At 55.4% G+C, this 21629-nt stretch overlaps 1 protein-coding gene across 2 annotated transcripts; it reads left to right on the top strand.

Annotated features, from left to right (window-relative positions):
• Positions 1 to 2294: 2294 nt before the first annotated feature.
• MCM5 (minichromosome maintenance complex component 5) lies at positions 2295 to 20865 on the top strand. Of its 2 annotated transcripts, none has more exons than XM_036891406.2 (17): positions 2295 to 2443; positions 2687 to 2861; positions 4392 to 4518; positions 4600 to 4728; positions 6977 to 7149; positions 9036 to 9191; positions 10364 to 10530; positions 11011 to 11182; positions 12085 to 12196; positions 13407 to 13550; positions 13903 to 13968; positions 14217 to 14393; positions 15004 to 15116; positions 16470 to 16598; positions 17551 to 17693; positions 19465 to 19592; positions 20507 to 20865. In XM_036891406.2, exons 2-17 carry the CDS (start codon positions 2695 to 2697, stop codon positions 20606 to 20608), a joined length of 2205 nt encoding a protein of 734 aa, XP_036747301.1. In that variant the 5' UTR covers positions 2295 to 2443; positions 2687 to 2694; the 3' UTR covers positions 20609 to 20865. The 2 variants fall into 2 exon arrangements, with proteins under 2 accessions (XP_036747301.1, XP_036747300.1); XM_036891405.2 differs by having other exon boundaries at positions 2314 to 2468.
• Positions 20866 to 21629: the final 764 nt, after the last annotated feature.

The raw sequence follows: 21629 nt of genomic DNA, 5'->3' as shown, positions 1-21629 counted from the left end.
TCTCTGACCCTGGCTCAGCTTGAACTGTTTTTATAGCAGGGTTGGGGGAATTTTGGGGGGAGGGGGAGGGGGGGAGGTGTTTAACAGCACTGTGGCCTTGGTTGCTAACTTTTGTGTGAAATAATAAACTGTATTGCCTGATAGTAACTCACAGTGTTTTCTTGGGCTCACCACCCTGGGGGAGGTGACCTTTATCAGCTGTTTCCTGAATCCCTGGTGGGGAGAAGGGGTGATGGTTTTGGACGTTGTGCTCTGGTGTGACAATGTAGGGGGTGAACTTTAAGCAGTCGGTGGGCACATCTTTGTGTTGAACCCTGTTTAAAGCAAGATGGCTCTTCTGAGGCTGAAACAAACAGACCCTGAGAGAGAATTTATGGATTTGGTACAGTGAATCTCAGAGCCTGGAGTGAGACCTAGGTCCAAATCCCTGCTGCTGAGCTTTGAGGCTCTGCCTCCGGGGTTAGTTACTAACTGATCTGGGGCTCAGTTCTGTCACCTTTTTAATGAATACACTGAGACCTACCACCTGCCTGTCCTGAGAAGCAAGTCAGATGCATGTAAAATGCCAACATCATACAACAATAGCTCCTATTATGAAATGAGGAACATAAGTGTTTTGTGGGGTTTTTGTCTGTGAGTTTTGTGCTGTGAGTCACCACCTACATCGTCTCACTGAATTCTCATAGCAACCCTGTGAGGGGTGTTACCAGGGGTCAGGAAGGATTTAAACCAGGTCTGTCCAGCTCTTAGAACCCAAGCAAGCCTCTACCACTGTCCTAAATCATGAAAGCCATTGAAATATTACATATGCAGCCTTCCCACCTGGCTAGTGGAAACCCCTCACTGAAGGAGTAGTGGGAGAGCAGGGGACAAAGAATTTCCTTGTACCACTAGTATGGGGGGCCTGGGAGTCAGGAGACCTGTGTCTCCATTCCTGGCTTTGTCACGAAGTATGGAACCTCGGACAAGTCATTTCAAGTCTCATTTTGTTTGCTGGCAAAATGAGAACAATACGCCTACCTCCCGCAGCTGGTGGAGAGGCCAGTGGTGTCCAAACTCCATCCGTGGAAGCAGCATTAGAATTTCCTGGGAATCCTGGGCCCCACCCGGACAGGTTCTGATTCTGGGGCCCCGGGACAGGACTCTAGACTCCCGTTGATGAAAAGCTCCCTGGGAAATTCCAAAGTGCAACCAGAGCTACTTTTGGTGAGTTACGTAGGCATTCAGATAGCAGCTATAGCTTTTCCCACGCTGGGCTGTTCCATTTTCTGTGAATGGAGCATGGACCCTCATTGTTTGTAGTGACAAAGGAAGGAAGGAAGGGAGGGGAGAGAGAAACCATCTTGAATTCTACCCGTAGGAAAATGGCTGAGTAATTTATTTTCTCTTCATACTATGGATAATTAAGCGACTGTTAAATCAGAATGAATTAAACCTATTCCCCACCCAGAGTGACTTCCATTAAGTATTGAGAAAAGCCAGTTCCAGATTCACTTGACATTATTTCTATATACTGTGAAAATACACATCTTTTAAAACACTTCCATAAATACATATTTGTGTGAATGTGGCAGAGGGGGAAAAAAAGTTCTTTGCAGTTGTTCATACTGGGGACGAGGGGATGGGAAAGAAGGGGAGACTATGCATCCCTTGTTACTGCTTGAGAATGCGTCGAGTTTGGCCAAATCCCAATTTTCGAGCTAGGTTGGGTATCTCGCAGTGAAGTTTTCGTAAATTTTAAGCATCGCCAAATAATGAAAAATTTTTTAGTTAAAAAAAGAAGTCACCATTTAGGTCTAAGTAAACAACCTTGAGTTCCAACGTGGGGACAATCTGCATCCCAGACGCGTTAAGGAGACCACCCGTGACGTGGTACTGATTAGCCTCCGGCTTCTGGAAGCCCGTGTTCCGGTGAGGGGCACGGAGCTGGTTCGCAGGCGGGCCGCGCCCTCCAGCAGCCGGAGGCAGCGGCTCCCACCGGGCAGGCGAGGCGCTCACCGGGGCTCCAGCTTCCCAAGCCCTCGTCCTTCCACCCCAAGGCCCTGAATGGGGTCACTTTCCACGAGACTTTTACAAGGCTAGAGAAGAGTAAACAACGAGCGCTCACGGGCCGGCGCCGCCCTCCGGCCATCTTTGCCCCCGCCTCGCCCCGCCCCGCGCAGCGGCACCGCCTCCTCTTCCGTCAAAAGTTTCGCGCCAAATTGTCGGTGCACAAAATGGAGCCCGGAAGACCCCAGGAATCGTTAAACGTCACGCGCCCCGCAGCCAATCCACTTCGGCTGCCGGGCCTGGAGGCGGGGCTTGAGGGCGCTGAACAGTCCAATCGTTGACTGCGGGACCCCAGCTAACCAATGGAGACACAGCGACCGCGGCACCTGACCGCGGCGTCTGGGTTTTTCCCGCGAAAGTCGTCTGCGGAGCGTGGGGGTGCTTGACTGTCTGGGTCCTTGGAGAGCGGGAAGGGAGAGGTGAGGCCGGCGGGTCTGGGGAGTGGAGACAGGGAGCCGGCCTCACGGGGGTCGCTGGCGTGTGCAGTAGGGGTGGGCAGGGGCTTCTGGGAAAGTTCGGGTCGCGCCCCGGCGGAGCTGGGGTTACCCCGGCCCGCACTGGGAGCCCACGACCCAGGCGTGTGAGCGGAGGCCGCGTGCCTCCCCCGGCGTTCTCCAGCTCATTGTCCCCGCTGCAGGCGCAGGCATGTCGGGCTTCGACGACCCCGGCATATTCTACAGCGACAGCTTCGGGGGGGACACAGCTGCCGATGAGGGGCAGGCCCGCAAATCGCAGCTGCAGAGGCGCTTCAAGGAGTTCCTGCGGCAGTACCGAGTGGGCACCGACCGCACCGGCTTCACCTTCAAATACAGGTGCCGGCTGGAACAGGGCAGGAGAGGCGCCCCAACCAGCCCCTCTGTGTGGGGCTGGGCACACTGACCGCGCTGGCCTCACGTCCTCACTCGGAGACTTGTAGTGTCATATAGAGCGCGGATGGGGAAACAGGCCCAGAGAGGTGAAGGAGGCTCTCCTGGTCCCAGTCGGCTTCATCGGCCCAGGTTTCTATGGCATATGGTTTTGTACCTGAAATAACTTGAATGACTCATCTGTTGAATGGGACTCCAGTAACCAGCTAGAACCAATTGGGCCTTTTGGTTCTTTATTCAGTACCTGTTCGTGTCTTGCTGTCCTTCCATGTAATGTCTGTGCCCCCTTGTAAACTCAAGTTTTCTGGGTACAAAGGGGTGAAGATTGCAGTTAGGATTCGTTCATTCATTCATTTATCTTTCCAGTCAGGCACCTTCTATTGATTGAGCACCTGCTGCACGTCAGGCACTGTTCCATGTGCTAGGGCTACATACTGAGTGAGTGAGGCCAGGTCCCTGCTTCTAGTCATTTTATTGCTCTTGTGCCAAAACCTCATAGGCCCAGCCCTAGGACTTTAAATGCAGCGAAGGTGAGTTTGCATGGCCAGACCAGTTATTTGCTGAGTGACTTCCGAGTAAGTCTGCCTCAGTTTTTTCTTCAGTAAAATGGGCATAGCCAATCCTACCTCCCCTTATTCATGCAGCAGCTGACATTGGCCACCTGTGTGCCAGGCACTGAGATATAAAGGTGAAAAGACACCATTTGCCCTCAGGGAGCTCATACATCAGTGGGAATGAGGCAGCGAGACCAACAAATAAACTGCAAGCTGATAATTGCCTCAAAGGAGGAATGTAAAAGAAGGCATCTGACTTGCAGAGGAGCCAGTTTGGCCCTTGAGCTGAGAGAAGAGTTGTGGGGGTGGAATGCATTCCAGATAGGAGCAGTTGCATGCATGGGCAGAGGTAGGGGTGGCCTCTTACAGCCAGGGGCTCTCTGGGCCTAGACTGGCCATTTTATATGGCTCTTGTACATAGGTAGAAGGGGATGAGGCTGAGGAGCAGGCTGTGCATAGGACAGAGGTCCCCAAGAGTGTTCTTGAGACAATAGTCTGATGAGATGCTCTGTAAAAAGTCTGGGCGTTGGCAAGACATGGTCTCTTCTGCTTCGGTGTCTAGGTTTGAGCCCTGTGCTTTGCTAGTCACAGAGAGATAAAGACTCCAGGGAGTCCTGCAATGAAAGAGGTGGTTTATAGCGAGAGTCTCCCAAGCTGACGTGTGTGCAGACTGCTGAGTGTTGAAAGAAGCTCCTGAAGGTCTCATGGGCCTTCTGTGGGGCTTTCCTTGGAGGGTGCCTCAACTGGGTGCCAGGGGCCTTTATGGGACTAAATGATGGGACCCCTAGAATTCCACCTGTGTCTGGGGAGAGTAGTGGTGGGCGGTGGTGGTGACGGTGTGGGCAGATTTGGGGTGCAGGTGCACCTCAGCCAGTGTCAGTTTCTTCTCTGTACCTCCTCTGCCTGCCACCTTGTGCCCCAGGGATGAACTCAAGAGGCATTATAACCTGGGGGAATACTGGGTCGAGGTGGAGATGGAGGACCTGGCCAGCTTTGACGAGGACCTGGCTGACCACTTGTATAAGCAACCAGCGGAGCACCTGCAGCTGGTGAGTGGGACCCTGACCCTGAAACCCCCAGGGCTGGTCCTGCTCTGGTCACTAACAGCGTGTCCCCTTCCTCCTCTCCAGCTGGAGGAAGCTGCCAAGGAGGTGGCTGATGAGGTGACCCGGCCGCGGCCCGCTGGTGACGAGGTGCTGCAGGACATCCAGGTCATGCTCAAGTCAGACGCCAGCCCGTCCATCATTCGTAGCCTGAAGGTGGGTCCACTTAGAAGCCAGTCAAGGTGGCGATGGCTGCTGCGAGGTGCAGATAGCTTTGGACACAGGCAGACCGGGGTGTCACCTGTGTGACCCTGAGCAGCTCATTTAACCTTTCAAGCCTGCTTCCTCCTCTGTAAAATGAACTCACCGGCCAGGTGTTTACTGGGTGCCTCCACTGGGTTGGGTCCTAAAGAAACAGCAGTGAACTAAATCACAAGCTCCAGTCCTCATCGAGTTTCTGTCTCCCTGGGCTGGGGGGAGACTGAGTGAACTAGGAAGCTTTGCCCGGGGTGGTTTAGATGATTGGAAACCTAATAGGAAAAAAGGAGGGTGCTGAGAAAGCGGGGGTGGGGTGGGGTGGGCTCTGAAAAAGAGACAGCTTCCTTGAGGAGGTGCCACGTGAGTGAGTTCTGCAAGGGAGCATGCACACAGCTGGGAGAGTGTTCTAGGGAGCAGGGGGCGGCACAGCTTGTGCAAAGCTTGAGGTGAGCAGGGTACGGGGTGTTGAGGCCACACAGAAGACAGACAGCGTGGCCAGAGCGATGAGGAAGCAGGAGCGGTCGGCAGGGCCAGTCTGTCATGTGGTTGTTTATTTTGTTTAACATATTTTCTGAGTGGTTGCTACATGGCCAGGTGTTAGGCTAGACCTTCACTATAAACAGGTAGGCCTCTGTTCTCACTGAGCTCCTAGTGGGAGAGACAGACAGGGACACGGACGTGCTTGCAGGTACTGTGGTATGAGTCACGAAGGGAAGGGAGAGAATGGGGGGGCGACTGGCTGAGGGAGGGGGTGTCTGAGGTAGTGATCTTGGGGTGGGTCTGAGTGATGCCTAGTCTGCCATGTGACAGCTCCAGGAGAAGCAGGCACTGAGGGAGGGACAGTGGCGTGTTTCAAGGAACAGGAAAAAGCCAGGGTGGCTGGACTCCAGGGAATGGGAGTTGGAGGACAGGAAGGGAGGGAAGGATGGAGAGGCCGCACGGCCATGGCCTTTCCACGCTTGGGGAAGGAGCTTGGGCTTTTGTAGGTTGGGTTGAATCATGTAGGAAACCAGTGGAAGTTTAAGTATGAGAGTGAATTGGTTCCATTTTTAAAGACCACCTGGCTGCCGTGTGGAAGGAGAACTCACAGAATAGGCAGGAGCGGAAGCCAGGACAGCCATGAGAGGAAGAGGTGGTGGCGATGGGCTTGTCCTTCAGTCATGAGGCTATTCTGCAAATCAGATGCAATGATGCATGAGGCTCTGGTGTCCAAATGTAGCTAATGTCACATCCTCATAGTGCACTGTGCACTGGCCCATCACTCGAATCCCTGCATACTGCAGCTCTGTTGGGGTCCCTGTCAAGCCTTCCTTGCTTAGCACGAAGGCCAGTCTGTTCCAGAAGCAGGGCTGTGGGCTCCTGAGGCTGTGGAGCACCTTGGCTTCATCTCTGTATTCCCAGCACCAGACTGGGATCGTGTTTGGAACCAAACTGAGTATCACACATTTGCCTGTCACAGTGACACTGGACTTGCTGTTTGGGCATTGGACTTTGTTGTGTTGGGACAGTTGTTTGGTCAGAGAAGCGAGTCTCCTTTCCTCTTCTCAGACTCACTGGGAACACAGTGAATCGCCTGCTTTGGGTGATGGCACCCTCCCCAGAAGGATCCCTTGTCAGGATGGCATAGAGGGGCTGAGACAACCCCAGTCCCTGCCAGCTCTGGAATTCTGGAAAGCCAGGATACCTGCGGCTTTGTAGATTGTTTCTTAGAAAACATGCTCTGTGGTTGTTCCAACAGTTCTAGTGACCCAGGTTATGGTAGGCACATGGGGCCGTGGCCTCATTCATCACTAGGCCAGCCTCCCTCCAGTGTTTTTCGCTTCTTCACCTCCCAGGCTTTGAGGGGGCCTTAGGATGAACCCATAGACTGCTTGTCTGCCAAGAAAACCTATCAGGAAAACCATCCCAGTACCATCCCAGAAACAACGATCAACTTTCTTGGTTTTTGCTTTTTATTATAAAAAATTACACACACACAAAAGGAGAGAATAGTGTAATGAATTCCATATACCTTCACCTAGATTTGATGGAGAAAGCCTTACTTGCTTTCTCCTTTATTTTTACTTACTTTTTGCTAAAGTGTTTCAAATTACAGATGTGGCACTTTGTCCTTAAATAATTAAGTATGCATTTAAAAAAGATTTTCATAATCCCAGGTGTCCCTGGCTCCCTCTAACCAGCCACTCTCCTGCTGGCTCTATTGCAGTCTGACATGATGTCACACCTAGTAAAGATCCCTGGCATTATCATCTCGGCCTCTGGGGTCCGTGCCAGGGCCACCCGCATCTCCATCCAGTGCCGCAGCTGCCGCAACACGCTCACCAACATCGCCATGCGTCCTGGCCTGGAGGGCTACGCCCTGCCCAGGAAGTGCAACACGTGAGTGGGCCGAGGCAGTGTGGGGCTTGACAGCTGAATGGCTGATCTTGGCGCTCAGGTCTAGGAACTGGGTGTCCCTCTACGTTGGTGGGTTTTGCTCCCACCAGGACATCGGTAACTTGTGCACGAGCTCCGGGTTGGGAAGGAGAAGTGGTCCCAGGGAATGAGTTTATCTGGAGTCTTCTAAAGCAAACTGGCTTGTTGAAGCCATCAGCAGGGACCAGGGACACAGCCACACTCATTTATTTACATATTGCTGTTGGTTTCATTTGCATTACAAAGGCAGAGGGTGTGGCCTCTTGGCTCATGCAACCAAAACTACCTTCTGGCCCCAATGGAAAATGATTGCTGTCCCTAATCTGAAGGGCCCCCAGCCCTCTCCCAGGCTGCTCGGCGTTTGTCTCTGCTGCTTTCCAGCAGCTTCCTGACCTAAATGTTGCAGTGCCCCAGAGCTCAGCCACACTTCTTGATTCTGCACTCACTCCTAGGTGATCTCAGGCTTTAATTACTGTCTATACAGAGGACACTCAAATGTGTCTCTCTGCTGAACTCCAGATTCCCGTTCAGCTGCCTGCCAGACACGGCCACATGGGTGTCTCATGGGCATCACTGACTTGAACATGTGCCATACTGCACCGATGCCATCCCACCCCCAGATCTGCCCTTCTGCACCTCACTGCCAGATGGAAATGCCAACTTTTCAGGTGTTCAGGTCCAAATCCTGGTCTCATGGTTTGTCCCATCTTTTTTTTTTTTTATTAAGGTATCATTGATATACACTCTTTCAAAGGTTTCACAGGTTCGTCCATCTGGCATGCAATCGGGAAGTCCTTGGCCCTGCCCTTCAGCTTGTATGTAGAGTCAGACCGTGTCTTACGTCCTTCGGCACGTCTGCCGGGCTCCATGCTGTTGTCGCTGGCTCTGGAACGGCGATCCCTTTGGGGCCACTCTCACCCCTACCCCCACCCCAGTTGGTTCTCCACCAGCAGCTGGGTGACCCTTTACCCCACAGGTGATGCTGGTGTTTCCGTCTCACCGGAGTCGGGGCCTGTCGGGGCCTGCATGGCCCCCATGTCTGCTTCCAGCCCCCTTGGGCCCCTGTCTTCCCTCCTTCAGCCCCAGCCCTGCTGCCTCCCTCCTGTTTCTGGCGTACACTGAGCACACTCCAGTCGCAGGGCCTTTGACCTTGCTACTCCCCCACCCAGAACGTTCTTCCCTCTGACCTCCACAGGCCGTGCCCTGACATCGCCCTGTAGCTTTCTGCTCAGATGTCAGCCTGCTCAGCTGCCTGCCCAGACCTTCCATCTCCGCTCTGTGCGCGCGGCACCGGGTCACTCGTCTCTCGCTGCCTTCTTGGGCACATGGGGCACTGTCTGTCACTCTTCTACATCATTACTGCTGCTTTGTCCTTTCAGTCTCCCATCTAGAGCTTGAGTTCCGTAAAGGTGGGGACTTGGTTCACTGCTGTGTCCGCAGCACCTGGAATAGTGCCTGGCACTTAGGAGGGGCTTGCTATGACATTGCTGTAATAGCTGAACGCTGACTCCATCGCGTAGGGTTTATGGAGGCCTGGCCTTGAGAATGTTCGCAAGGTGCCCAGACCCTCACTGAGAGGCCGGGATTTCCGTGGGGCTTTGGTAATACCACTGCTGTCTGGCCCCTCTTTACTGTAGGGACACTGAGAGAGCTCCAGGGGGCTGGGAGTGTGACAAGTTAATAGGAAGCCGGCATCCCTGCACCTAATCTGTTTTGCTGGTCCCCCCAGAGCCACCCTACTTTTAGGGTGGCCTTCCCCTAGCTTATCCTGGAGACCCTCAACTTGCTGCTGACCTCTTCCTGTTGCTGACCCCTGGGATGGACTCCCTAGGCTTTGGGTTCCCTTACAGGGATCAGGCCGGGCGCCCCAAGTGCCCCCTGGACCCGTACTTCATCATGCCCGACAAATGCAAGTGTGTGGACTTCCAGACCCTGAAGCTGCAGGAGCTGCCTGACGCGGTGCCTCACGGCGAGATGCCCAGACACATGCAGCTCTACTGCGACCGGTGAGGCGGCCGACCCTGGCTGTGGGCCTTGGAGTATGGTGGGCAGGGAGGGGAGCAAGGCTGCTTAGGGGACATTTCCTCTGTGCCTGGAGCTCCTGTGCGTCTCCTGTCGTCTTGTCTCCTCATAGTCTGCAGGTCTGGGTCAACCTTTATTTTGCAGATGAGGACATGTAACTGCCTCAGGGAGGGGAGACTGGGCTTTGAGCCTGTGCTCTTTCTGGGAGAATCTCTCTAGCTCCCTGAAGTGGGCAGCCCAAGGTGGTGCAGGGAGATCAGCAGCTGGGACAGCCTCTGCCCAGCCTGATGCCCCCACCCTAGCCGTTCTGTTAAGATTCTGAGTGATTGGAAAGGGAGGAGGGTGCTGGGCTGGAGCCTGGGAGGAGGGCTTGTGGGTGGTGGGTAGTGTTCGTAGCTGGGGCTGTGCCCCCTGCCCTGCATGCAGCTGTGCTGGGGTTGACGGTCTTTCTGAGGAACGGGTCCCTAGGCTTCGTCAGCTTCATCAGTGGCAGTGCAAAGTGGAGGAAAGAGACTCCCCAGCAAGTTGCATGAGCGCTTTCAGCCTCAGTTTCCCTATCAGTTACATGGGGATGGTGACAGTCCTTCGTCTCTCATTGGGCTGTTGGGAAATTTCAATTGGAAAATGCATGTGGACTGTTTGACACAGTTCCTTAATACACAGTTGATACTCAGAATTTATCAGGCCCTTCCCAAGCACCCTGTGATCCACAAAGCTGAAGACGTCGGGGTGTGGGAAGAAAGGAGTCATAGAATCCTCTCATAGAACATTAACGATGACGTGATGGCTTTTTGTGGGATGTGACTTTCTGCTCTGTGAAGCATTTCTGGGACTTCTGAGGGCTGGGGGTGGGCTGGGGGTGGCTAGCAGGACCCTGCCCTCCGACCTCATGCAGCCTAGCTGATGAGATTTGAAGGCAGTGGCAAGGGCAGGCCACCACCATGACCAGGATTGTCGGTACCACCCTCCAAGCCGCAGAGCCTTCGGGCCCCGGCTCTGTCGTGATGGGGACCCTGCGGGGTGGAGCAGTCTGGAGCCAGCTCAGGCTGTGACGCCTCTGATTGAACCGCTAAGGTGGACTGTGACCAGGACAGGGTGGGGGTCAGGGCCTTGCTGTCCCCACCGGGCTCTCACCTTTGTCCTTTCTTACCCTTAGGTACCTGTGTGACAAGGTTGTTCCTGGAAACAGGGTCACCATCATGGGCATCTACTCCATCAAGAAGTTTGGCCTGACTTCCAGCAGGGGCCGAGACAGGGTGGGCGTGGGCATCCGGAGCTCCTACATCCGGGTCCTGGGCATCCAGGTGGACACAGATGGCTCTGGTGAGTTGGCTTTGATTCCTGCCTGCCTGGCCTGCCAGAGGTGGTGCTATACCCTGGCCCGATCCCCTGCCATTTCTTCCCTGGATTATCGTTGGGCCTCTTCCTGGTCTTGCTGTCTCCAGCCATGCCCCTGTATTTTCTGTTCTGCACAGTAGCCAGGGTGAGCTGCTGTCGTAACTAAAGATAACCATGTCAGTCCTTGGCTGGTTAGGCAGCCTCTCAGCAAGATGGAAGACTTCACAGTGGTTCCCCCAGGGCCTCTGTGGCCTCAGGTCCCCCTCCACACTTCCCTTCACCGGCCCCTGCACACAGGCTCTCTCCTGAGGGGAGAACTGGCTTCTGTCTGCTCAAACTGTGCTGTCCGGGCTTGGAGGCCCTGCCCTCTGGGAGGCTCTGAGCTGAGGCCAGGCGGGTGGCCCGGGGGGGCTGCAGCAGGTGCTCCACCCACAGCACTCATGCCCGCCCTCCCTGCCCTCCCAGGCCGCAGCTTTGCCACGGCTGTGACCCCGCAGGAGGAGGAAGAGTTCCGGCGCCTGGCCAGTCTCCCCAACATCTACGAGGTCATCTCCAAGAGCATTGCCCCCTCCATCTTTGGGGGCACAGACATGAAGAAGGCCATCGCCTGCCTGCTCTTTGGGGGTTCCCGAAAGAGGTGGGGTCCAGGACCCCCCAGGTCTGGGGAGGGGATGGGAGACTTGGCCCATAGGAGGACAGTTACCAGGTGGTCAGGGCTGGAATGTTCTGTCCAGTTTCCCAGGACCCTCAGCCCAGGCACTTTACCTGACTCGCAGGCTTGTCAGCTGGCTGGTGTCTAATCCATGCTCTCTTTTCCAGAGAGGCCCTCCAGCCCTGGCTAGGGGGTGGATTGGGGGTACCTGGCAAGTGCAGTGGGGAGAGCTCTGGGCTCAGAGTCTGGAGACCAGGGATAAGATGTCTGTTTTGCTGTTTACTGTGTGACCTTGGGTAAGAGACAGCATCTCTCTGAACCAGTTTCCACATGAACAAGGCAGGTGAGAACCTAACACGAAAGGGCATTATGCATCCTTTTCAGACTAAAATGACAGAGGTATAGAAAATAATAATGCCAGCAGCTACCGTTTACTGCATTCTTACCACCTGCTGGGCCTTCTGCTAAGTGCTATTATGTGTCTGAAACCCAGTCAGTTTTCACAGTGACCCTGTGAGAAAGCTACAACCCAGCCCATTTTACAGATGAGGAAGCTGATGCATAGAGAGCTAAGGGGACATGTGTGTGGACCCCTAGCAGCTGCCCTGCTTTCCTTCTAGCTGCTAGGGTTGTTTATCAGAGCCTTTGTGTGTGTGCCCCAACCCTAGGCACCATTTCTGTTGATCCTTCGTTGTTAGCATGGGTGAAGCCAGGGAACACAGCAGGCCAAGAATGTTGGGTCTCACTCAGCCAGAGCCCCTGCCTTCGTCCCTGCTCTAAGGGTAGTGTTGGGGGTTAGAGTGGGCAACTGCCGGTCTGCCATGTGACCTCCCCGAGTCCCGGCTCCTGGTGGATGCTGTGTTGTTTACCTGCCTGAACTCCTGCAGGCTCCCTGACGGACTCACTCGCCGAGGAGACATTAACCTGCTGATGTTGGGGGACCCAGGGACGGCCAAGTCCCAGCTGCTTAAGTTTGTGGAGAAGTGTTCTCCTATCGGGGTGAGTGCCCTTGACCAGCTGCTGTCCACCTCGGTGGCCCCAGCAGGGAGCCAGGCTGTAGGCAGGACCGCTGGGTCCCTGGGAACCTCTTCCTCACCTGGGCAAGAGGAGTAAGGGAGCCCCAGTGGGTGTGTGTGGGTCTGGGGCAGAGGGTAGAGCTCTGGACTGAGACAGGGTGGGGCTTGGGTGTCCGCTTGGCCAGTAACTGGCTGTGGACCTTGAGCAAGTCACCTCCTCTCCCTGAGCCTGCATTTATCCACCCTCTCTGTCATCACAGTGACAACAATCATGGCTAAAATCAAGTGCCAGGACTGTTTGAAGCGTTTTACAAATTTTACTCATTTAAATCTCCCTTCAGTGCTTTGCAGTCAGGACTCTGACTCCTGTTTATGGAGGAGGAAGTGGGTACAGGGTAGTTCAAGGACCCAGTGAGGCAGTGGTAGCCCAGGATTGGAACCAAGGGTGTGGTGGGCTGGGGCCTTGGGGCAGTGATTGGGTCAGAGTGCAGCCAGGATGACCGTGCGCTCAGTGGCGCAGGGCTGTACAGGTGGGAGGCGTCTGGCTGGACAGCGAGTGTGGTGTTCCGTGTGGGTGCTGTCCGTGTGAGCCACACACGGAGCCACAGCGGTGACGTACATCTTCCAGTAGCTGCACAATGAAGTGGAAGTGAAATACTTGTTTAGCCCAATATATCTAAAACATTATTTCAATATGTAACTTAATATAAAAAATATTGAGATACTTTACATTCCTTTTTTAGCACTAAGTTTGAAATCTGTGTGTGTTACACTTAAGCACATCTTGCCACAGTTCAAGGACTCAGTGACAGCTTGTGGCACGCAGGTGGTGCAAAGATGACGGGACTCGGTGGGGGAAGCCTTTTCCCTGGGAGTCAGGAGTCTGTCCCCGCCCTGAGGCCACCTGGAAGTGTGTCGCTCCTCTCCTGGGGGCTTCCGCTTGCTCGTCTGTGAGCCGAGCCCCCAAGGCTGCCTCAAGGCTGTGGGGGCCTCAGGTGGGTGGTGGATGTGAATGACCCTGGGGGAGAGTCTCCAGGTCCGACGTCTGCCAGGGCGACCTCCCTGTCCAGAGGGAGGACACTGAGCAGCCAGCTTTGAAGTGTGGCCTGGAGCGAGCCACAGCCTTAACTGGGGTCAGAGCACGGAGCTGGGCTGTGTGGGTCCTGACACCCCCATGCCGTTGCTCTCCCCAGGTGTACACGTCTGGGAAGGGCAGCAGCGCGGCCGGCCTGACCGCGTCAGTGATGAGGGACCCCTCGTCCCGGAACTTTGTCATGGAGGGTGGAGCCATGGTCCTGGCCGACGGTGGGGTCGTCTGTATTGATGAGTTTGACAAGGTGAGTCTGGCAGGGTGAGGGGGTGGCTGGAAGGTAGGTGGCGTCTAGTGTGCGGCTGGGAGTCGTGGCCTCCCGTGTTTGGACAGCAGGAACTGCCTCTGACTGGGAGGCTGGTATTCAGTCCCGTACCTGTCACTACAGGGAAGTAGCCTGAGCTCTCTGAGCCTCAGTTTCTGCATCTGGAGAGTGGGGAGAGGAGAGCCAAGCCCACAGAGTTGTCACTGACGAGAGGTGACCCAGTTCCTGCCATTGGGCTGGCCCAGAGTTGGGACTTGGGAGGGTGGCTGCTACAGTTTGCCTGCCACTGTTCCTCCACCCCCCTCGCCCGGGTCTGATGGATGTTTCTCTGCAGATGCGAGAGGACGACCGAGTGGCAATCCATGAGGCCATGGAGCAGCAGACCATCTCTATTGCCAAAGTGAGCAGCGCCCCCTGGGGAGCGCAGCCTGGCCCAGCCATGCTTAGAGTGCCGGGAGGAGCCAGGGTTGGGGCCAGACGCCGGTGCTCGGGCCGCTCGGAGGGGCTGAGGCCGAGTCCTGTTTGCTGGCCTCTGCTGGCAGCAGGCCTAGCTTCATGCTTGTGTGCGTGTGTGCGGCTGTGTGTGCACACATGACAGATGCGTCCCCAGGCTCTTAACTACCATCCACCCGCCCCCTCCCCTCTCAGGCCGGGATCACCACCACCCTCAACTCCCGTTGCTCCGTTCTGGCTGCTGCCAACTCGGTGTTCGGCCGCTGGGATGAGACGAAGGGCGAGGACAACATCGACTTCATGCCCACCATCTTGTCCCGTTTTGACATGATCTTCATCGTCAAGGATGAGCACAACGAGGAGAGGGATGTGGTGCGTTGGGGGCTGTGCTTGGGGCCGCAGGGCCGGGCTCCAGCCAGGTCCACAGTTCTGGAAGAGGCCAATCTAGGGGCTTGGCGAGTGGTTCTGACCATCAGATTGGTCTGTACGTGGGCAGCCAAGGAGATGGCAGCTGTGGACCTTAGAGAGCCTTGAACTAGGGCACCAGAGTCCCGCTTCCCCTGTGAGAGTGTGCTCTGCGATTTAGGGTGAATTGCCTGTTCCTTGTGTGAAACTAGGGAGTGGACCTATGGCTGCAAGTAACAGGACCCCAATTCTGGCTAGTAAATTTCAGAAGGAACTCCCGGCTTACGTAACAGACGACCTTGGAGGCCCTGCTGGCCCTGGTCTCGGTGTCAGTGGGGCCCCCTCTGTCTGCAGCGCTGCTCTGCCTCGGTGGTGGGGGCTTGTTCTCACAGCTGCTCCCCGTGTGGCGGCAGAGAAGGCCCTGGCAGCTCCGGATGTTGTCTCAGCAGCTCACAGCCCCCACGGAGAGAGGGGCCCCCTCCTCTCCATTAGATGGAGCCCCACCTGCTCTCCTCTGTCTGGGGCCCCAGGCCTGGGAGGGCCTGTAGGCTGAGCCAGTGTTTCCTGTGACTCCCAGATGCTGGCCAAGCACGTCATCACCCTGCACATGAGCGCACTGACACAGACCCAGGCTGTGGAGGGTGAGCTCGACCTGGCCACGCTGAAGAAGTTCATCGCCTATTGCCGAGTGTGAGTGCTGGACGCAGGCCCCGAGGGGTGGGAGAAGACGAGGTTCCTTGGGTCTGCTGTTCATGCAGGAGGCCTGAGCTGAGGCCCTTCTTGGGGCTTTAGTTCTCCTCTCTGACCCTGCATAGGTCAGTGCTCGGCCTCAGTTTCCTCATCTCCAAAACAAGCATGTAGGATTCAGATGGTCTTGAGGGTCCCTTGACTCTGACAGGCAGGGAGGCAGTGCAGCATTGGGCTCTGGTAACTCCTGCCTGACCCCCGGGCCCCCATTTGACCTTGGGCAGCTTGCCCTCTGAGCCTCAGATTCCCTTCGTTGGTGTTTGCTCGAGTTTGCTAGTGTAAGGATTGTACAAGCTGATGAATTAAGTGCTTGGCACAGCCCTGCACACAGTAAATAGTAAATGGAAGCTGCAACTTTAATTATTTTTATTCTCACAGATTGCTGTTAATTGTAGTCATACATGTAGTACTTACTCGTGCCATGTTTCTCTGAGTATATTTGTGTGTAACTGAACTTTAGCACTCCCCTAAAACCAACAAGGTTGGTAATCTGTTCCGTTTTATAGGTGGTAAAGCTGAGGCACAGAAAGGTTAAGTAACTTGTCCAAGGTCACAGGAAGGAGGTAGTGGAGCCAGGATTTGAATGCAGGTACCTGGCTCCAGAGGCTGTGATTTTAGCCACCGTGACAAGATGCTGGACATAGGTTCATTGCTGCTGAGCATCCTGGGGGCGTCATTGCATATCACGTCCCCAAATGTGAAGACCACTGTGAGCCACTGTCCAGTGGCCCTGTGCCATGTGACGATGCCGTTGTCCTGTACTGTGTATGGGGCAATGCTGCCTCCTGGCAAGATGTCACATAACACGCAACAGTCAAGGGGGAGGATTTTCACCCCCTGCAGATAGGCCTGGCTTTCCTTCACCTATTTTCTGACAAAGGTGCCTGTTTTTCTCTCCCAGTGTTAATCTCTGGCACCTGCTTGTTGCACATTTTACTTACCTCTCTTCTAAATGATGCACCCAGCCTGTGTGAGCAGGCAGCTGTGGTGTGGAGGGAATGAGCAGCCCCCCTGGGGAGCGCAGCCTGGCCCAGCCGTGCTTAGAGTGCTGGGAGGAGCCAGGGTTGGGGCCAGACGCCGGTGCTCAGGCTGCTCGGAGGGGCTGAGGCTGAGTCCTGTGTGCTGGCCTCTGCTGGCAGCAGGCCTGGCTTCATGCTTGCGTGTGTGTGTGTGTGTGGCTGCGTGAGCAGGCAGCTGTGGTGTGGAGGCAAGCTGACAGAAGCTGGGGGACAGACAGGGTGGGTGCCCCTGGATTTCTTCCTGGCCTCACAGCTGCTGCTCCCCACTGTTCTGCAGGCGGTGTGGCCCCCGGCTCTCAGCAGAGGCAGCGGAAAAGCTGAAGAATCGGTACATCATCATGCGGAGCGGGGCCCGTCAGCACGAGAGAGACAGTGACCGACGCTCCAGCATCCCCATCACTGTGCGGTGAGCGGGCGGGGCACCTCGAGCACAGGGTGGGTGTGCTCAGGGGCCAGGGTTCCTGCTCAGCCACACAGTGCCAGCTCCTGGCGAGGGCTGCCAGGTGGGGGGCTCCTAGGGTACTGGACAGAGTGGCCTCCCTGATTGTGTGGCTTGCTTTGTTTAAGGTTGGGAAAACCTGGAACCTTCCTTTCTGAATTTCTTCTGGCTTCTCTGATCGCAGAGAAGCCTGATCCAGGCATGGGAGTTGAGACCTGGGTCCTATGGCCTAGCCCACTGTGTGACTGCAGGGAAATTGTTTCCTTGTCTTGACTCAGTTTTCTTAGCCCTTAACTCTTCTCATTCTTGTGAGTTCAGTCAGTATGGTGATTAAGGGCTTGGACCTACCTGGTTTGAGTACTGCCTCCAGCACTGATTAGTTAGAAGTGGTCTTGGCTAAATGTAATGGAAAACCCAATAAGCTAGCTCAAGTAAATAGGAAGTTCATTACTTTCTTATGTAAAGACGTTTGTGGGCAGGTGGTCCAGGACTGGTGTGATAGTTCCTCAGTCATCAGCAGCTTGGGCCCCTTTAGGCTCACCTTTATTCTTAGTCCAAGATGGTTGCTGGAACTTCAGCCATCACCTCTGCATCCCAGGTGTCAGGAGAGGAAGGAAAAGAAGGGCCTACCTTTTAAGGACACTTCCTGAAATTCCCACAAAATATTTGGACTTAAAACTTACTGGCCACACCTTAGTCTCACTAAGGTGATACATGTAGATGCAAGAGAGGCTGGGAAATGTCTGTTAGCCGAGTGCCATGTGCTAGAATAAAAATTGGGGTTCCATTACTAAGGAGCAAAGGGAGATGGGTCACGGGGACAGTCCGCAGTCTCCTTGGGCAGGCATCTCCTGATGTCGGGGCAGGACGGGAGGGAAGGTGGGCTGAGTCCACCTGGCACCCCGTTGCTCCTCCACAGGCAGCTGGAAGCCATCGTGCGCATCGCCGAGGCCCTCAGCAAGATGAAGCTGCAGCCTTTTGCCGCGGAGGCGGACGTGGAGGAGGCCCTGCGGCTCTTCCAAGTGTCCACACTGGATGCTGCCTTGTCCGGCACCCTGTCAGGTGAGCAGATGCGGGGCCGGGCCGGCCGGGCCGGGGCTCCCAGCTCAGGGCTTTGCGGAGGCTTGGAGGGGTTACTGCTTCTCTGCATTTGCCGAGTGTCTCTGAGCACCCTCCTGGCAATAAGCCCTTCTCTCCATTTTCTCCCTCCAGCCATTTCCCTCCTTGACGGGAAGGAGCACTGGGTCCCTGTGCTGCCTTTGGTTCAGAGCCGTCGTCGGCACTAGTGCTTGTTGAGTTGGTAACCGTGGGGAGTGCTTCCAAAGCGCTTTGCCTCGTTTTACTTCCAGCTGCCCCTTGGATGCCAGGCTGGCACTTAGAGATAAGCGTTAGGCTTTTTCATGGTGCCCAAGGTCACTGCTTGCTTAGGTAGAATGCAGGTCTCTCAACTCCTAGGCCGGCATAGGCTGAACAGCAGTAAGTCACATGGCTTGCTTCCCGCTCAGCCTTTCAGCAGACTTTTCTGGAGGCCTGATTATGTGCCAGGTTGTCCTGGATAAATTCATTCCTTCATCTGCCTAATTACTGCTTAGTGTTGCCCAGGCAAATACTGTTGTAGGTGCTGGCAGTATAAGGTGAACGGACTCAAAGTCCCTCCCTTACGGGTTCTCACTCTAGATGGGGAGAGACACAGCGAAGAAAGGAAGAGATTCGGTTCAGGTAGTGACAACTAGTGGGGGAGACTCTGCCAGGCCAGATGTGTTGGAGAAAGATGGGGGTGTCTCTGCATCAGGTGGTCAGGGATGGCCTCCCTGAGGAGGTGACGTTAAGCAAGAAGTGAGGAAATGTGGCTCCCTGGTGGGGAAGATCACCCTAGGTAGAGGGAAGGCTGAGTGCCCAGACCCCAAGGAGGGAGCAGGCTTGGCATGTTCAAGAGTCCGTGTGGCTGGAGCCAGGGGAGTTCTGGTCACCCCCGTCCTCCCACTGGTGAAGACTCAGCCTCTGCCCTGGAGGGAGACCTTTGCTAATGGACACCTGTAGAGGGTGCTGAGGGCACAGAGGACAGGTGTGATTTGGGGTAGAGAAATTTGACTTGGGCCTTGCTGGCTGTGTAGGAGTTTGCCTTGCAGACTCATTGCAGCCCCGAGCCTTAAAGTCCCTTCCTGTGATCTCCCCGCCACGGCTCCACCCGCTCTTTAGCTGAAACACTAAGGCTCAGGCCTCGGTCAGCAGGGGAGGCCCACCCTGCAACACTGGTTGGAAATGGTGAGCCCCCTGCTGGCTGGTCTGCTCGGGGCACCTCACAGCTGTGATCTCCAGGGCAGCCTGCTCTCCCTTCTGGGTCACTGATGGGTCCCCTCCAGCTGTGCCTCTGAGAGCCACTCTGCCAGGAAAACGGCCCTGCTGCCTGGGGTGCATGTGTTACGTCACAGTCAGCTTGTGAGCTCCTCAGAGCCCTCCAGTGGCTGCTCCTCTCAGCAGAATCAAAGCACAGCCCTGGTCATGGCTATGGGGAGCCCACAGGACCTGGTTGCCCTCTGGACCGGGTTCTGAATGAGTTAGCCATGTTCCTGCCTGCACGCCTTTGCTCCTGCCTCCCCGTTTGTCTGAAGCATCCTCCCCGATGTGTTGGCCTTGTCCCCTGAGTTCAGGTCTGCTCAGCTGGCTACTCAGTGGGGTTCTTGCAGTCTCCTATTCCCCTTCCTCAAGTTTCAACCTCTTCTGGGCCTGGCTCTGGCCACTCTTCCCTGGCTCAGAGGCTTCCATCTCTTCAGGCCGTCTGCTGGGGGCAGATGGAGTCCCCACCCACCTGTCCCCCTTCTCATGCCCACAGGGGTGGAGGGCTTCACCAGCCAGGAGGACCAGGAGATGCTGAGCCGCATAGAGAAGCAGCTCAAGCGCCGCTTTGCCATTGGCTCGCAGGTGTCGGAGTACAGCATCGTCCAGGACTTCACCAAGCAGGTGGGCCTTCCCCGTGGCCGGGTTCCCACCCACCTCCCGTGACCTGTTGCTCAGCAGACAGGCTGGGATGGGGAGGGGACAGCCGTTCCTCACCCCAGACCTGTTCCCATCCTAGGGAGGTGCTAGGGACTGCTTCAGTCCGGGGCAGGGAAATTTTGTCTGTCCCTTAGGGAGAGAGGACAGGTGGCTGCGTTCTGGTAGAACCACAGGCTTCCTCCAGCCTTTACCACCTCTCCCTTCCCTGCGTTGGTCGGCTGTTGTAGGGTGGGGCAGAGCCATGAGGGTGAGCTGGCCAGCTCATTGGGGACAGTGCTCTTCACACCGTAGAGAAGGAAATGGAACCTTCTAGATGCTATGGACAACTTAACCATCTTTAAAAGTCACAGGACCAGTCCTAGTTTCTGGTCTCAGCTTTTTTCCGTGTGTGTCATCTCACGTTGATCCTTAGAGCACTTGTTTGCAGTAGGGGCATCATGCCCATTTTCAGGTAAGCACACTGAGGCTTCAAGGGGCTACGGGTGTCAGGAGCGTCAGTTCTAGAGTCAGAAGGACTTGATTGAAGTCCCAGTGCTGCCACTTAGTTACTGTGTGACTTTGAGCAAGTGCCTTAGCTTCTCTGTGCCTCAGTTTCCTCCCTGTAAAAATAGGGATAATCTCACTACCAGTTGCATAGCGTTGTAGGGATAGAACGAACAAATGTATGTGGAGACTTAGAACAGTGCCTGGCATGTCGTAGGTGCTCAGGAAGTGTGATCCTTACCCACACAGAGATGGGGTGTGAAGGCCTTTTATAAACCGGAAGGTTCTCTGTGAGCAGGGAGATATATGGGCTCTGCAGGGTCCAGTGGGTGGGCCGGTGGGGTGTTCTGGGGTCCCTGCAGGGGGCCCGCTCTGCATCCGCCTGTGTCCTGCAGAAATACCCGGAGCACGCCATCCACAAGGTGCTGCAGCTCATGCTGCGACGGGGTGAGATCCAGCATCGCCTGCAGCGCAAGGTTCTCTACCGCCTCAAATGAGCCCTTGCCAGTCCGCCGGCTCGCTCACTCCGCCTCCTGTGTGTCCTGCAGCAGGAATGTCGCGGTCCCTTCTGCGTCCCCATGGCCATCTCCTTGCACTTCCCACACGCTCCTCTGCCCCTGCACGGAGGGGTCCCCACCCACCCTGGAGGAAGGAGTGTCCTGCCCTGCGTCACTGCCGCTGACATCTGCCTCTGATGCGGGTCCAGGAAATGTGCTTTTGGAGTTTGGAATAATAAAGCTGTGATGTGTTTGGATGTCTGTGGACTTCTGCACCAGCTAGCTTGTCAGCTCCCATCCTGCCTTGACGGCAGGGCAAGTGTGGGGGCAGGATAAGAGTTGGAGCCAGACCTGGGTTTCTGACCTGCATCTGCTGCTGAGGCTGCTGGGCAGGGCACTTACCCTTTGTCTCCAGGTTCTTGAACTGCTTAGTGGGGATAATACACTGGCTTGTGAGACTTCAACAGGATAACAGTGTGTGTGGAGGTGCTTTGTGAAGTGTGTAAGTTTGACCTGCCTCAGCTGTTCCCCATTGTAGTGAGTAGTTAGGAGTGGTGGTTTTGCATCGGCCTGGCTGGATTCAGCAAGCTGTGCCGTGCCTCGGTTCCTAGTCTGTAAACAGGGATGACACTGTTTCCTGCTGTGCAGGGCTGTGTGTGCTAGTGAAGTGCCGGGCAGGACCAGGCGGTGTGGTGAGACTAGTAGTGGTCGTGGGTATTTGGGGAGTGGATTCCCACTGGGCCTTAGAGCAGAGCTGCTGGCGTCTGTAGGTTCTTTAGTTTCCACTGTCCGCCCACCCACAAGCTGTGTGGCCTTGGGTGAGGCCCTTGACTTCTCTGGACCTGAGGGTTTTTGGGGATATGCAGTAATTTATTTTGTAACGTCCTTTTCTCTTTTCAAGTTGGCGTCTGTCACACAAAATTACACTTTTTTTTCGTGGTGATTGGAACTTTTAAGATCTCAGCACCTTTCAGATCTCCAATACCGCATTATTAACCATAGTCACCGTGCTGTACGTTAC

The sequence above is a fragment of the Manis pentadactyla genome, chromosome 10, assembly GCF_030020395.1.
Source record: "Manis pentadactyla isolate mManPen7 chromosome 10, mManPen7.hap1, whole genome shotgun sequence".
NCBI lineage: Eukaryota > Metazoa > Chordata > Mammalia > Pholidota > Manidae > Manis > Manis pentadactyla.
Note: the sequence above shows the minus strand (reverse complement) of the source record. Positions and strands in the feature narration are given on the sequence as shown.